The 16494-nt window shown below is 41.1% G+C and overlaps 1 protein-coding gene across 1 annotated transcript in view; it reads right to left on the minus strand.

The window, feature by feature from the left end:
* The window catches only part of LOC308308890 (voltage-dependent calcium channel subunit alpha-2/delta-1-like), a gene marked incomplete at its 3' end in the record, with an annotated part of 175942 nt that overhangs the window by 57686 nt on the left and 101762 nt on the right, over positions 1-16494 (minus strand). The window contains exons 11-18 of the mRNA XM_080754346.1: positions 15282-15440; positions 12762-12866; positions 10705-10783; positions 9341-9390; positions 6966-7055; positions 5815-5895; positions 3476-3559; positions 3175-3249 (exon numbers count right to left, since the gene is read on the minus strand). Coding sequence (XP_080610472.1) covers positions 3175-3249; positions 3476-3559; positions 5815-5895; positions 6966-7055; positions 9341-9390; positions 10705-10783; positions 12762-12866; positions 15282-15440 — 723 coding nt within the window. The remainder of the gene's footprint in view (positions 1-3174; positions 3250-3475; positions 3560-5814; positions 5896-6965; positions 7056-9340; positions 9391-10704; positions 10784-12761; positions 12867-15281; positions 15441-16494) is intronic.

The following is a 16494-nucleotide window of genomic DNA, read 5'->3' on the forward strand; positions in this document are numbered from 1 at the left end:
TCGGGCTATTAGACCTTCATCTTCTAACCTGATGAAGGTCTAACGTAATATTCCCATGAAACGTTTTTGTTTTTTTTTGTTTTTTTCTTGTATTTGAAGACAATGTACGGAAGTTTTTTCTTTCAATAAACTAAAAAATGTAATATAATAAAAGAAAAAAAGATGTAGCTCGTCTATTTTAACTCATTGACTGCCAAGGCCCGAGTTTCCCGAGTTATTACAGTAGTCCCAGGCTGCCACAGCCCGAGTTTCCCGAGTTGGAAGCCATTTTGATTTTTTTTTTCAAAACATTTTTTTATAAAAAAAAATCTAAAAATGCCTCAAATGTATTAGGCATGATCACAATTGCGAAATTGCATGTTTAGCCCCATAACAAACACATCTTTCAAAATGTCAAAAATGGCTGTTTTGTCTGACTTTGAAGGCTTGTATCTCATGAATGCCTGAACGGATTTCCAAGCGGATTTTTTTGTTTGAAAGCTGTTAAAAAGTACTACACATATGGTGCATGATCTAGGCATGGGCGTGCACGATCCGTGCACTAAAAATTGATCCGTGCACTAGAAATTTAGGAAGGTGGCAGTGTTTGTTTTGTCTGACTTTGAAGGCTTCTATCTCATGAATGCCTGAACGGATTTCCAAGCGGATTTTTTTGTTTGAAAGCTGTTAAAAAGTACTACACATATGGTGCATATATGGTGCATGGGCGTGCACGATCCGTGCACTAAAAATTGATCCGTGCACTAGAAATTTAAGAACGTGGCATCCTGGTACTTGGCGGCCATCTTGAAAAGGGCATTCAATGAGTTAAAGGGGCCCCACCATGAATTTCTATTTTTTTATTTTTTTTATTCCCAGTGTCTCTTCCAGCCCCCCAAAAAAACATTCATTAACTCTAAGCCTTACCCTTCAATTCAGTGATTTTCTGAATGGGCGTGTCTGAACGGTACTCTTTTGAAATCGGGCCCGTTTGTGTCACAGGCCCTTGTTTATGTCACAAAGGGGCTCATTTCCTATTGGGCCCCCTAGAGAAGGGGGCCCAATATTACTTTTTGGGAGGCTATATTCTATTGAGACTATATACTGTATATATATGAGGTGGAACCATGAGGTAAAGTGGTACTAAAATTGGCTTGAAGAGATTGACTCTACATCATGGTACCAGGCTTATCTTCTCTGGATCGTTCAAATTTTAGCCCAAAGACAGCGCCCCGTTGCCAACAAAGGGCATTTTGGTATTGCATCTGAAATGGCTTGGAATTTGAGACAGACAGAACATGAAATTTAAATATCCGAGTGGTTGTTTAGGCTAAAACCTGTATAAAACCGTATTATGGGCCAATATTTATATAAAATATATATTTTGAAAAGCATGGTGGGGCCCCTTTAACTATTTCCGAAATACTGTAATAGGGCTTAGCCTGAGTAATGACTTCACTTATAGGTTTGTGAACCGCTGCTTTTCAAGGCGCGAATTTCGTAGAGAGCAGGCCCAGAGCTCCCTCTCTCCCTTACAGTATATCATATTAGTTTATGCTTTTCTAGCCTATGTTATGCTACAGCAGGGCCGTTAAACCTTCACTTGCTGACACTAATGTGTTTACGCTGGGCTTTACTAGGCTACGCAGGATGAAAACTCCATCGCGCTGCTAAGTCTCCCCACTTGTTGACAGTCAGGTATGCAACACTTTGCTTGTTAACCCCGGCCGGTGGGTGGGATTGTAAATTCTAGGGGGCTGTGTAATTAAGTGATCAGATCTTTTGTAAGCAAAGTTCTGGACGGTTAAAATGGTGTTAGCGCGCAAAGGACACGAAGGGGAACATCTGGGCCACGCTGGGGCATGTAGCGCAATGTTTCCACCAAATATACGGCGACGACCCATTGTGGGTCACAGACACGGGTTTTATGGGTTGCGCGAGTACATTAGAACTATATATTTTTTTCTTCCAAAACGTATTAAAAAAAGGAAAATAACAGATCTACACGCTCACAGCGTGTCACATCATTATTATTTAAACAAATAATAGGGCGTTAATTCATAATGTATTCTTGTTGGGCCCCAACAAGAGTATTCAAGTTTGGGCCCCAGGGAGACATCACATCGTCTCTGTGGGGTGGAATGTCCAAAACCGTTACTTTTACGGATTCAAATTCAAGCGCAGTAAAAGTAGCAGATCTACAAGCTCGAAACGCAGCGGTGTGTGGATCTGCTACTTTTGATGCTTTTGTGTGACACTGCAATAGAGCAACAAAGTTTGACGTCATTTACTCATCCTACCTGGTTCACGTTTTTCCCCCCCCCATTCTGAATTCAGATAGACTTTTTTTCATATCGTGTCATATAAGAAATGTGTTCCAAACATAATCAAAATGATCTCAGTGGTTTGGCTCATATGGATATGAAGAATCAACGGATGGTGAGAAAACGCTAATGTTACTGTCACCGAATTAGTTACATTTTCACTAGACAGGCTTTATCAAATATGAGTGACTGACTATCATAAAACCATACAGAGCCACCTCCCAGACAATATCGCGGAGACCGTTTGTTTATTTTTTACCACAATCCTACTAATAAAGGAGCAAACTCACGCTCTAACGCTCTAACGCTCACGCTCTAACGCTCTAACGCTCACGCTTATCTACGTTTATCTATTCACTCGCTTCAGCAACTGATACCAAAGTTCACATGGTATTAGCCATTAGCATTATACCAACGCTGACGGAGCCCGAATTTCATTTCTCCCAAATTAAAGCAGTTTCTTAGCGTTTTCTTAACCACTTCTGTGGAACTCTGCTGTCTGTTGCCAGGGTTACGGTCCGTTCCTCCAGGCCATGGGATCTGTAGCCCCACACACACACACCCCTTTCTCTCACAGTTAGGAATGTTTCTCTCTCTCTCTCTCTCTCTCTCTCTCTCTCTCACACTTTCACCGGGTGCGTTTGACATATTTTGGAGCACATATCTTCGAACGGGTAAGGTCTAGTGCTTGATGATTTTAAGATGACCCAATGTTATTCTCCGTAGCGAAATTCTTCCGTGAACCGGGGGATGAGCGAGCCACGTCATGACTTTGTTACTCTATATGTGATCGAGTAGGACGTTAATTTACAGAAAAAAACATAAAGCGTTAAAATACGGAGATACTGTAAGAGGTTTCGATGGGACACACCATTGGCTGGAGGTTGGGATGAAGGACGACGTAGCCGTTGGGGTCGATGGCGAAGAAGTAACCGTTTGGTCCAAACTGCGGGGGGAAACGGACAAACAAAGAGACAGATGGAAAAAAAGGTCACTAGGGAATATCATGAGACCTAAACCACAAAATGCTTTTGAGCGTGCGAGTATCAGTACTGTAATGTCATTGAGTGATGAGTGTAGATTATGCTCAACCCGTGTGCGTGCGTGCGTGCGTGCGTGCATGCGTGCGTGCGTGCATGCGTGCGTGCGTGCATGCGTGCGTGCGCTCTTACAGTAAAACGAGGAGTCAGCCTCTTGATATCTTCCAGGGAAACATCAACAGCCATAACACCCAAGATGAGCTGGTTCTGAGATTTCTGAAAGACAGAAGAACAGATTTTACTTTTGGAGTCTTATATGAACCTCATGAATCTCAGGAAGACCCCCCTCTACCAGAGAGGCCTAGCTGGCGTTGTTCTTTCCTAGATGAGTCAATCCTCTCGCCGGTCCCACAGTACCGCCTGAGCGAGGCGCGCAGTTCAGTTCTGGAGAACACCAATTCCCGCAAAGATCCGTAGCCACCGTGAGTCACGGACGAGGCATTTCCTTTTTTACAGTATATATATCGTCGTTGTCGGGTAGAAACCTTGTATGTCCAAAAGTGTTCATTTTGTATTTATCATTTAAAAAAACAACTAAACTAGTGAAAACAGCCGATCTACAAGCACCACAACGCCTCGCGGTGCGAGGCATTGTGTGCTTATAGATCGGCTGTTTTCACTAGTTTTGTGCCACGGCCTTGTATGATGAAGCAGGGCTTTACTTAGCGAAAAAACGTACACATTTGAAACTTGGAGATACAAGGTTTCTGCCCGACAGTGACGATATATTGTTTTTATTTTAAATTTTCACAAAAGTACACATACATCATACATACAAGACTTCCAAGTTAGTGCAAGACATTTCCTAGCACTGATGAGGCATTTCCCAGCGTCCCGCTTTATTCAGAAATAGGGGTGGGACAATAAGCGATATTATCGTATATCGGGATAAAAAACTCACAATAATGGTATTGTGGAGATTTTATTTATCGTGATATCGTCCTCCGTCATGCACTGGGATCAATTCACCTTTTATTTGCTGAGCTGCATATCCGGTACCACTAAAACCCTCTATAATTGGTAAAAGGTACTTATAATATACATACTTGATACGTCTTTATTTCCACTCTCAAAAGTCTTTGCCAAAAAATAGCCGATCTACAAGCTCACAACGCGACACAACGCGTTGTGAGCTTGTAGATCTGCTATTTTTTGGCAAATGTTCTGCTCCAGGATCATGGATTTTGATTATCGCGATAATATCGTAAATCGTAAATTTCTTTTGTCACAATAATCGTGATATGACATTTTCATATCGTCCCATCCCTACTCAGAACTGGAGGTGGGTTTGTGTCCTTCGAGGTACAGTTAATGTAGTGTACACTGTACATGTAAGGAATCCCTACGCTCATCTTGAACCACTTAGAAGCTACCGGATTGTTTGCCCTCTCTCTCTCTCTCTCTCTCTCTCTCTCTCTCCTTCTCCCTCGCTGTCTCTCGCTCTCTCATCTCTCGGTTTGATCTGGGGTTTTTTGATTTCACGTCGCGCGACACGGTGGATTCCTCCTTCCTGTGGAAGTGCGTGGGCGGGCTTTTGACCGACCACATGGGCGTCAACAGAAAAGGAACCAGGATGCACGGCCACAACAAAAGGCCCAGATGAAAGGGAAGGATGAGGCGGTAATTGTCTGTGTTCATAGTGCACGTTGATTGGTCTTAGTGTGGTTAAAACATTGTGGCGTGTTGAGCTGCTCACCCACAGGGGTCAAAGTGTCAGAGGGGTTAGTCAGTCACGTTAGAGCAGTGGTTCTCAACCTCTCCTGGCCGCGACCCCCAAAATAATCCTATTTTAAATGGGGACCCTCCCAGCCTGACGAGCACTAAGAGTTTGTTACATTTCGTATAACGCGGTTCTATTGTGAAAATAGCAGATCTACATGCTCACAATGCCTCGCAGCGCCTCAACTTGGCCAATGTTTAATTTGTAATTTTATAAGTATTAAAAAGTCCTTAAATTGACACTTTAGAAACGTGCAGATACCCTCTATACACTTGAACATTATGTTGGTTTGTTTACTGTTGAGTGAGAAAACAATGTTGCTGGTTGTGAGCTTGCAGGTCGGCTATTTTCACTGAAGAGATTTGTCGTAGAGTGTAAATACTAGAAGATCTAAAATAGAGCCCTGGGGAAACCTGGTCAACTAAGGCTAAGGCATTGGTTCTCAAAGAGAGGTCCGGGGACCCCCGTGGATCCTTGGGGGGAATCTTCAAGTTCACTTTGTGCCGCGCACTGTTAGCTTCTGCTTCTGCTATTCTTGAGAGATTCTTCAAAAATATTGAAAATGTTTGGACAATCAATACAATTTCTCTTCTGGGGTGCCTGGCACAAAAACTTTTCAGATGCGGGGTCTGTGGCCGAATACATGTTAATATGGGGGTCCTGGACTTAAAAAGGTTTGCGAACGCACTGAACTAAGGAATATAGGGTTTATGTGGTAAAATAATTAAGAGCCTTCATGGGACAAACGTACCTTGATGCCCCGGTCCTTGTCAGCTCTGGTGACTGTCTTGTTGAAGACTGGCAACGTTCCCGTTATCACCAGTCCCAGTTCCTGACGTGCAAAACATACAACATTTTCATCATACAAACTAGAGCAAATAAAACACATCGCTGCATCCACATCATAATACGTGATATCTTACTGCAAGGGTCAAGGGTCACTAGTTTAAATCATTTTTAAAATTATAAATGCAAAAACAACGGTTTTGGACATATAAGGTTTTCACCCGACAACGACAATATGTTTGTTATAGCTTAGCATGGCCAGACTAATATCACTGCGTAGATATTAGTCTGGAATCTCTGTATGGAACGGAACCTGCATTTCCAGGGGGAGGATAAAAGAAAATGCCTCTGGTGATGAGTCTGCGCCTTATTTGCATACTGGGCGATGATTGGTCCCTCACAACTTCAGAGAGAGTGAAATCCAATCACAACTGAGCGGTGCCAGACCAAATCTCCAGAGGGCTTTTTTTTTTGTGTTATTCTTTGCAATGGCAGATTCGTCTGGTTTCTAGGCTATGTTTGTTGTCCTACGCCGGAAACCCTGTATTCGAATCTCGGGTAGGATTTACGGATTACAGCTTTAAAATGCCAAGAACTACAGCCCTTTTTTTTTTCTTTTTCTTTTTGAAACGCAAAATCCATTTCATGGCTCGAAGGACACATTTTAAATCATCCTCTGCTCCCAAAGCCCCACTGCTGTCAACTCACACCCTCAACACTGTTTGATACACAAACACACGCACACGCACACACGCACGCGCACACACACACACACACACACACACACACACACACACACACACACACACACACACACACACACACACACACACACACACACACACACACACACACACACACACACAGTATAAAATGCCTAATTATAACCCTATTACCTCAATCTAAAATGAATGTTTTCCTACACTTTTTACAATGTCTCCATGACAGTTGTCTCACAATGTCATCCATTTCTCAAATTCGACAATAATTGTGGGGACATCTGACCCCCGCTAGTATAGTAATACAAGTACACACAGGAGCGCACGTGCACCCACGCACACGCGCGTGACCTACAGGTCTGTAATATGCATTGTGTTGGTAATGGGTGTAACATACCAGAGCATCCCAGTAGACGTTGGTCCATTGAACCTGCTTGGCTCTCCAAGCTGCTCGCACCATCGGTCTGCCCAACACATCAAGGTACTCCTGTTGGGGAGGGAGAGAGGGAGGGAGAGGGAGGGAGAGAGAGAGACAGAGAGAGACAGAGAGAGATAGACAGAGAGAGAGAGAGAGAGATTGATTCACCCCAACATCGAGCCACAAGAGGGCGTAAACAACACCGTCACAGACTTTGAGAAAAAAAGAGTGATGGGCCAACCTAAGATAAACAAGGTCATTCATTTAAAGCAGCGCTGTGGATCGTTCCTCTTCTACCCCTGGGTTTCAATACGGTTTCTGGCTCAAGTGCTGAACTGTTTTAACCATTGAGCTAATAGAGCCTGCCTGCATGCTCGAGGAAATACATGTAATCTTGACCATCAGGTCAGAATTTGTGTCGGGTGAGACGTGACCCTTGACACGATCCAAATGTCTCAATAGAAGAGCAGGGAGACTAAATACAACCAACCCAATGCTACTGTATAAGTTATATTATATAACATACTCTACCATAAAGACTGGACCAAATTAAAATGTATTCATTAACACCCAAGGAGCCAAACTCGTTCAGTAACGAGATACGGCCACTGGAGGTCGCTCTGCCAAAAATGAGTCATCTCGTTGAGGAACGAGACAAAGGGTTAATGGTGCAGCATGTAGCTGCACGCATGTTGTGTTGTCTGTGAAAGACCCTGGTCCATACGTCATAACGTGGCTCACAGAGAAGCAAAATGGCGCGTCTAGGCTGCATTGATTTCTATTCTATGCTGAAACATAAAAACAGCTTTATCTATGAATAAGGTGCAAAGAACGCCAGGGAAGCAGATATCTGCCTGTTTTCACGGCGACACTTTACCGCGATGGTCGGCCCCGGTTTGGATTTTAGTTTCGCAAGCGTTTGTAAACAAATGGATTATCCTCCTCAATCGTCAGTGGACACTCACGTGCACACGCACGAAGCTTCCGAGGCTCTTCAAAATTAAAGCATAAGTGAACGACGGCAGCAGCAACAGCTAGAAATGTTAGAAACCTTGGCTTCCCATGTGTTAAAAAGAAGAAGTTAAATAAGCTCCTTTTCGACTGCAGCTTTAACACCACACTACACAACACTACATCGCACTACACCACACAAAAAAATCGACATTTTCCATTACACAAAAGCACCCCTACCGGTAAGAAACAAATTGACCCTTTTAACTGTGATTATAATACAATATAAAGTATTAATGTATTACTATGATAATTATAATACACTATACTAGATTATAATAGTGGTTATAACACAATATAGTCTATTATCATGTATTACAACAACTATATCCTGGTGGTCTAAATGAAAAGTCAGTGAGTGATGAAGTTATGAAGTGTTTGGCCCTGTTTGGCCTAACTCAGACCTGTGGGCGGTGTGGTGTGGAGTGGTGTGGTGTTGGGCCATGTCAGTGGAAATGGGGCTATAGTGAGGCTTTAACCTATTTCAAATTAGAGTCCCTATTTTGGGCATGACATTAGAATCGTTCACACGTTTTTCTTTCTTTCAAAAAAAAAAAAAAATAGGGAACATAGCAGATCTGCCGTTTTGCCGTTGGTTGTATGGCGAAATAGATATAGAGCTTGTAGTCAAGTGGCTTGTTTAATTTCGTCCAAATTTTAGGGGGACTATGAAAACTATATATTTTTTTGAAACATCAGAGTATAACAAATCAGAAAATCCATGATTCCATTTGCAAAATCGCTTGGGGAATTTTTGACAGCTGCTGAAAGTTTGGGTCCCATCCACTTACTATACACTATACTATAAAGGAAAACAATATCCCCAAAAAATCTGCTTTAAGTAGCATGTGAGGGGCCAAACTAGGGGTTTTTAATGATTCTGAATCCATTGCAAGCATTTGTTTTGCATGAAAAACATTCCTTGGGTTAAAAAAGGCCCCAACAAGACTGTGAAAAGTGATGACTCATCACTAAACCATAGTTTTGTTGGAGCTGTTTTTAGCCGAATTAATGTTTTTAGTGAAAAACAAATGCTTGCAATGGATTCAGAATCATGAAAAACCCCTATTTAGACCCCTCACATACTACTTAAAGCAGATTTTTTTGGGGGGATTGTTTTCCTTTATAGTATAGTGGATGGTAAGTGGCTGTCAAAAAGCTGTCAAAAATTCCCCAAGGGATTTTGCAAATGGAATCATGGATTTTCTGATTTCTGATACTCTGACGTTTCCAAAAATGTAGAGTTTTACAAATCCCCCGAAAATTTGAACGAACCTTCATACTTGGAAATATTGAACTGGACTATTGCAGGGTTGTTCATGAATGCGTGTCATGTGCTGTACCTGTGTGTTGATTCTGATCGCCCCTATGGATGGGATTTCATAATAGTAACCTGAAAGGGAGAATCACAAACAAAAACAAACATTGAGAACACTGACTTTGCTGACAGAGGATTCAGACATTACAGTGGCTGCGCATGCTGGGGACGATGTCTATAATAACAGAGGTCTTCAACAGAAGGTCCGGGACCCCTAGGGGGTCCTCAGAGTTACTACAGGGGGTCCTCCAAATCTTTGAGTGATAGAAACCTTTTTTTTCCCCCTTCTCCAAAAATAGCAGATCTACAAGCTCACAACGCCTCGCGCTGCGAGGCGTTGTGAGCTTGTAGATCGGCTATTTTCGGCAAAGAGCTTTGGTGTAGAGGGGGAAAAAGAGCAGACCAAATACAGAGTGAAAGGTCAAGTGTATTAAGTATTGACGGTTCAAGTGGTTAAATATATGAAAACACAAATTGACATGAATCCAAAATACACTGATGATTGTGCTGTCAAACAATAAAACGATATGGAATCTATGAAAAGGTTGTGGGGGTCCCTGCTTCATCTCTCTCTCAACTAAGGGGTCCTTGGCCTGAAAACGTTGAAGACCCCTGGTCTATAATATCTATGAGTTCACAGCGCGTCGAATCACAATGCATTGTGAGCTTTTACTTGTGGTTCGTACATTTAAAAAAAATTCTAGTGTGTGAGGGGAGGAATCAGTTGGTATAACGACAACATTGGGGAGAGAAAGGGGGTAGCATTTCATTTCCTGAAGCTCATAAGTGCAATATCTCCCCCCGGACAAGCAGGATGGCCTCTTGGCTGAGCACTGAATGTCTGGTCTCCCATGTTAGGGGACACGTGTTTGAATTCCAGAGGGAACATAAAAGTTACAGATTGCAGCATGGTTTTAAACACAGAGCCAACATTAATCAGACAGACGCAGAAAGGGAGTAGATTAATGATTCTGTGGAAGCATAATTTGCTGACCAATCCTTATGGCTTCGTTACGCAAACAAAACCTCTATAGAAAAGTCTATTGTGAAATATATAGCATGTATTTCACAATAGATGAGATAATAACATGGGTACAAGCTTATCAAGCAAGTCTGACCAAACACTGAAAATAATGTATCAATTTGTAACTCGATTTTATTGTGCACGGGTTGTTATTCATTTTCAAGGTCGTGCTGCCTCGTGTCTTATCTTGAGGTAGAAAAGAACCTGCCATGTGCAGGTTCAAATGTTTGTTAACGGTCCCAAATGTTAACGGTTCCACAGCAATCAGCACAGTCGACGTCAACGTCGACGTTAGCAGTCAACGTTGCTATTTTTGTTGGTTCTAAAGTGCTAGCATAAAGTAATGCCTAGCTTTAATGTAGTACCATTGTTGTTGCATGCCATCCACTGGATTGGTCCTTTGTCGTAGTTGTGCTGACCCACTGAGAAAGTAAAGATACGAACCTGTGGACAGAACACATATTTAAGAGACCAAAAACTGGATAAAAATTCTACACATGCAACCTCTACGTTATTGTTGAATGAATGAATGAATGAATGAATGAATGAATGAATGAATGAATGAATGAATGAACGAACGAACGAACGAACGAACGAACGAACGAACGAACGAACGAACGAACGAACGAATGGATTTGTTCCCTGTCTGTCTTGAGACCCATCCTTTTGGTGATTATAAGACTCACAAAAAGATCATTTGAAAATGTTACATTCACTTCCCAATGACTGAAAGCTGCACAATTTACACAAGGGAACAAATAGAAATTATTATAATTAATTAAATTATTATTATTAAAATAATTATATCACATATATGTTCTTTGTTGGCTTATCTCAAACTTTCTCTAAGTAATCAGCTAAAGTAAACAAGAACAAAAACAAGAACATAGACACATCTCTGATGTAAGTGATATTTCTTTGTTGTCTAAGTGTTAAATGGCCCTTCAGTAGAAAATACATTAATGAGTACCTGAGACGAATAACAGTATAATGCCTCATTCACACTACAGATATATAGTTGAACGTTTTGCTTGGTAATTCAATGGAAACCAGCTTTAAAGGCTGGATTCCAAGGACAGCCGACATGCCCAGCCTTTAAAGCTGGGCATGAATTACCAAGCAATTAATTCAATTAATTCAATTACATTGAATTACCAAGCAAAACGTTCAACTATATATCTGTAGTGTGAATGAGGCATTAGTCCATATTAGATTTCTTTTTTTTATATATATATATTTTTGGATTTACCAGACTGTAAACCACAAACTGGTCATTTTTAATCTGTTAAATTGTTAATGCAACTCATTTTGTTTAATTGTCGGTTTTAATGTTATCTGCTCCCTTTGTCTGCTGAATATTGCTTGTACGGACTTAGACTGTTGTTCCACAAACTGCTGGAGATATACTGTTTTTCCACTTTCCATAAGTATTATGTCTTTAATTCCTAATATATATGATGAGTTAAGTAAAAAAATCTAATTCAACAAAATGAGGGGAGAGTACATTAAGACTTTAAGAAATTAAAAACTTCTAGTTTGTGGTTTACAGTCTGGTAAATAAAAAAAAATCTTTATCCGGACTTAGACTGTGGCAATGATCAAAGCCATAATAGATTATGGTAGCATTCGTCTCAGGTACTCATGGCTCCGGATACCAATTTCATCCAATCACAAAGAGAAGTCGTACAAGATACAGGATAAACAGGTGAAAAAGGAAGTGATGAAACAAAACAAAACAAAACTAGCAGACAGGATTGGAACACTATACATTTGAGGCTGATTAATTATCTTGTGATCTCTCTTGTGATTGGAATTGATGTGTGCGTATAGGGGTGGGCGATATGGTGATAAATATCGTGGAGACGATACAATGTCTCCACGATATGCCTTTTCAGAGGTATCGTATATATCGTGATACAATGAGGGAGCCTTATAGAAAACCCTGCTGAATTGTTAATACAGAGATTCATTGCAGAATTCATTTAAACCTGGATGTTGGTCTAAATAAGTAGTTCTCAAACTTTTAAAATGTCAAGCTCTCCCCTTAACTCTGGCAGTATACAAATGAAACCAAATGGACCCGTAAGGGTCCATTTGGTTTCATTTGTACACTGTCAGAGTTACATACTTGTAAGGGTCAATTTAGACCTCCCAAAAGGAACCCAGAGAGTCCCTGGAGGACCACTGATCTAAATGGTCTGTTACTCCTTTTTCCTTTTGTTTTTTGTTATCTTGCAGGCGGTTGTACTTAAAAGGCGGTTGAGTAACTTAAATAATGACCATAAAAACCAACATGAAAAAAGAATCGTAGTAAGATTGTGTATCGTGATACCGCTTGGAAAAATATTGTGATATTGTATTTTTCTATATCGCCCACCACTATGTGTGCGTTTGTGCTTGTGTGCGTTGTTTCCAGCCCTACTTTCTTGTCAGCGTTGTACGTGTCAAATATCTCCTTGGCCCTCTCCTCCCCGCCGTCGGTGAAGAGCATGATGATCTTGTTACAGTTGGCTCTCGACACGTTCCCCTGCGGGATAAACAATAAGCATAGTACAAAATGAACAATAAGATACATTCACGCCCGACTTGTTGATTTTGACAACAAGATTTGATTTCGTTTTAGTCATATTTTAGTTGTCTGAAATGTTTGTTTTAGCCTAGTTTGATTCTGTCGACCGAAATGTATTTTGGTGGGCCTTGATGGTGTCGTAATGGTAGACTTTACACTTGGTTGGCGTGCTGAAAATAGCCGATCTATAAGCTCACAACGTGTCACGCTGCGACACATTGTGAGCTTAGATCGGCTATTTTCAGAGCGCAACAACGGAGTGCAACCAAACATGAAATTACTTGTCTTTTAGTTCTTCTGGATCTGGATCCACTAGTCACTTCCTAATATGTCAGTCTAGTTTTTATTTGTAAATTGTCAATATTAAACCACTTTCAACCGGTCGTCCCTATGTTGGATCATGTCATTATTGTTCAAACATTTTCAACAATTTTCAAAATTTCCATTGAAAGAGAAATAGGGGAAAAAAATAAGAAATTAAAAAGCAACCCGAAAACCACATTTTTAGGACATGCATACTGTAGCATGCCATATGGGTGCAAGGATCTGATGCTGTTGCTGTCAATAATTTATGAATTGAAACTATAAGATAGGGCTCAGGTCATTAAAGAGATCAACATTGTTTATCGTTCAATCCCCCCGTCCAGATCTCACAGCTCATCCCAGGATATCATCCAGGTTACAAGCCCACTTACTTAACCTTAATCTAGGTGATGATCTATTTGACATGACAACCCTTTAAATAACTCATACAGTCAGACATATGGACATATGCACACAAGCTGGAAAGGATCAGAATATTCCTGGCATCTGCTCTCATGTGATGAAAGACTGCATTCTATAATATGCCCAGAAGAGGGAGACAGAGTTCTTTAAAGCCTTCAGTTGAATCCATTGGGTTTAAGTTACTCATGAAACGATATACATGTTCATGATTAAAGACAGTGGATACATGCCCTAGGAGCCTCTAGGCTGATTTCATATAGTTACATCAACACTGCAAATTGATTTGTGCTTTTCATTAGCCCAGGGCTCTTCAACAGGGGGTCTGGGACCCCTAAGGGGTCCTCAGAGTTACTACAGGGGGTCCTCCAAATCTTTGAGTGATTGAATGTTGTTGTTTTTTTCCTCCTTTTTCATATTAACCACTTGAACACTAGTGTCCATATTCAGAGAACTTTAGCCAAAAAAGTCATCAAATAAAACAAGATTTTAGTGTGGCAATTTGTTGAATGTAAGGGTTAGGAATGATAACCTAATCTGCAGTGCAGTGAAATAGATAAATGATGGTATTTACAATCTGATCCATGCTCAGCCCTGCATCAAAGTCACTGGATTGGTTTAAAGATTGGGACTCTACATGACAAGAAAGAGACACTGGTGTCTACTGTCTACATATTGACAAGAAAGAGACAGAGGAGAAAGGGGTACAGTCAGCTAGGGCATTAAGGCCACTGTGGCCTCAGGTCATACCATTGGTTTGAGGGGCACAAGGCCAAACAGAGGGGCAACGACGGGCCATAGCCTTCATGGCCTCCATGAAATTCCTGCCCTGATTATCGCGATAATCAAAATCCATTATTGTGGGGCGGAATATTTGCCAAAAAATAGCAGATCTACAAGCTCACAACGTGACGCGTTGTGAGCTTGTAGATCGGCTATTTTTTGGCAAAGACATTTGGTAGAGAGTGAAAAAAAGAAGACTGTATCAAGTACGTATATTATAAGTACCTTTTACCAGTTATAGAGGGTTTAAGTGGTACCGGATATGAAGCTCTGCAAATAAAAGGTGAGTTGATCCCAGTGCACGATGGAGGACGATTTCATGGTAAATTAAATCTCCACGATACGATTATCGTGAGTGTTTTTTATCACGATAAACCAGGGGTGGGCAACTTTGATAATGGAGAGTGCCACTACATTTTCAAACTCACTCCAGAGGGCCACAATGCATACATACATAGCAAAAATAGCCGATCTACGACGCGTTTTGAGCTTGTAGATCGGCTATTTTTGCTATTTTTGAATTGGAATCCTGAAAAGAAACTTTTTTTCCTTCTTTTGTTTTAAAATGCATTTATATGTTCTTATGTTAACTTTATGAACTTAAATCCAAATACATTGGACATAAAAAATACAATAACATTTTAATACTAGTCATTTAGCTACTAATATAGACTAAAGTAATAAAAGCTGGTAATGTTTGGAATTATAACAGCTGAAATCAATAATATATCAGTACTCCAATATTAACCTGCGGGCCGCATTAAGTGAAGGTGGCCCATGTATGCGATAAACCATAATATCGCGTATCGTCCCACCCCTAACGCAAAGAGGACAGGGAGGAAGTGAGGACACACTTGGTGGACCTACATTCGCCAGCTGTTGGAAGGCCTGCTCGAAGCCGCCCCGGTAGTTTGTGGTGCCCTTGGCGGTGATGTTCTGCACGGCGTCCTTCAGCACCTTCTTGTTGCGGACGTTGGCCTGCACCAGGTGGTCGAAGCAGGCCACCGGCGTGGCCTTGTCACTGAACTGGAGGAGAGGGGAACAAGGGAAGGAGGGATGACGGGAGGCGGAGGAGGAGGGAGAGACGGCCACTTGCATAATATCTACAAATGCAAGGATTTCTCAACAACATATGGGGGGGGGGGGCGGGGCTTCCCCGAAGCCTTCCCCAGCAGTGGAAAAAGTACTCAAATGTTTCAAGCGTGGAAATACTCCGTCCGGAGTCTGGAATTCAGTAAAAGTACAAATGTATTGGCATCAAAATGTACTTAAAGTACCAAAAGCAAAAGTACTCGTTGTGCGTCCCATGGTATGTCCCGTTTCAAGTTTTCAAATGTATAAAAGTCTTTTGAAAATAGCAGATCTACAAGCTCATAATGCGTCGCATCTCGACACATTGTGAGCTTGCCTTGTAGACCGGCTATTTTCAAATGGCAGAAATGTATACAGGGCTGAAGTGGTTAATGTAAGTTTTGTAATAATAATCTCCAAAGTAACTAGTAACAAAAATCTTCAAATAAATGTAGTGGAGTAAAAATACACTATACGGTATTTGGATCCGAGATGTAGTGGAGTAGAAGTAAAAGTATTGGAAATTGGAAACACTCGAGTAAAGTACAAATATCTCAAAATTGTACTTAAGTGAATGTTACTTTCCACCACTAGACAGTCGACACCCCACCCCATATGAACAGAGCAGTAAAAGGTGTTGGGATGATACTGGGTTCCACCACTAGACTCCATTCTAATTTCTAATTGGCTCCAACGAGCATTCAATAATGTTTTGTTTGTTCTACAGTCATTACAGTCAGGTATGACAAATGCATGCATTTTCTTTAACCACTTTCAACCTCGCGTTACGATCTGCGAGTGACAATGTTTAGATGGCAAAGGGCACAGGTGAAGGGATGTCCGATATTGGCTTAATATTTGTATTTTTTTTTTTGCCCCGATATCCAACTCTTAATTTCCGGTTGTGATATCAACCGATACCGATATATGCATGTTTTTTTTTTTTCTTTCTTTTTTTTACCAAAACGAATGTCAGGTAATAACATCCCATATCTCCTGTCGTGGTATT

Source organism: Nannobrachium achirus (assembly GCF_963921795.1).
Source record: "Nannobrachium achirus genome assembly, chromosome: 23".
NCBI lineage: Eukaryota > Metazoa > Chordata > Actinopteri > Myctophiformes > Myctophidae > Nannobrachium > Nannobrachium achirus.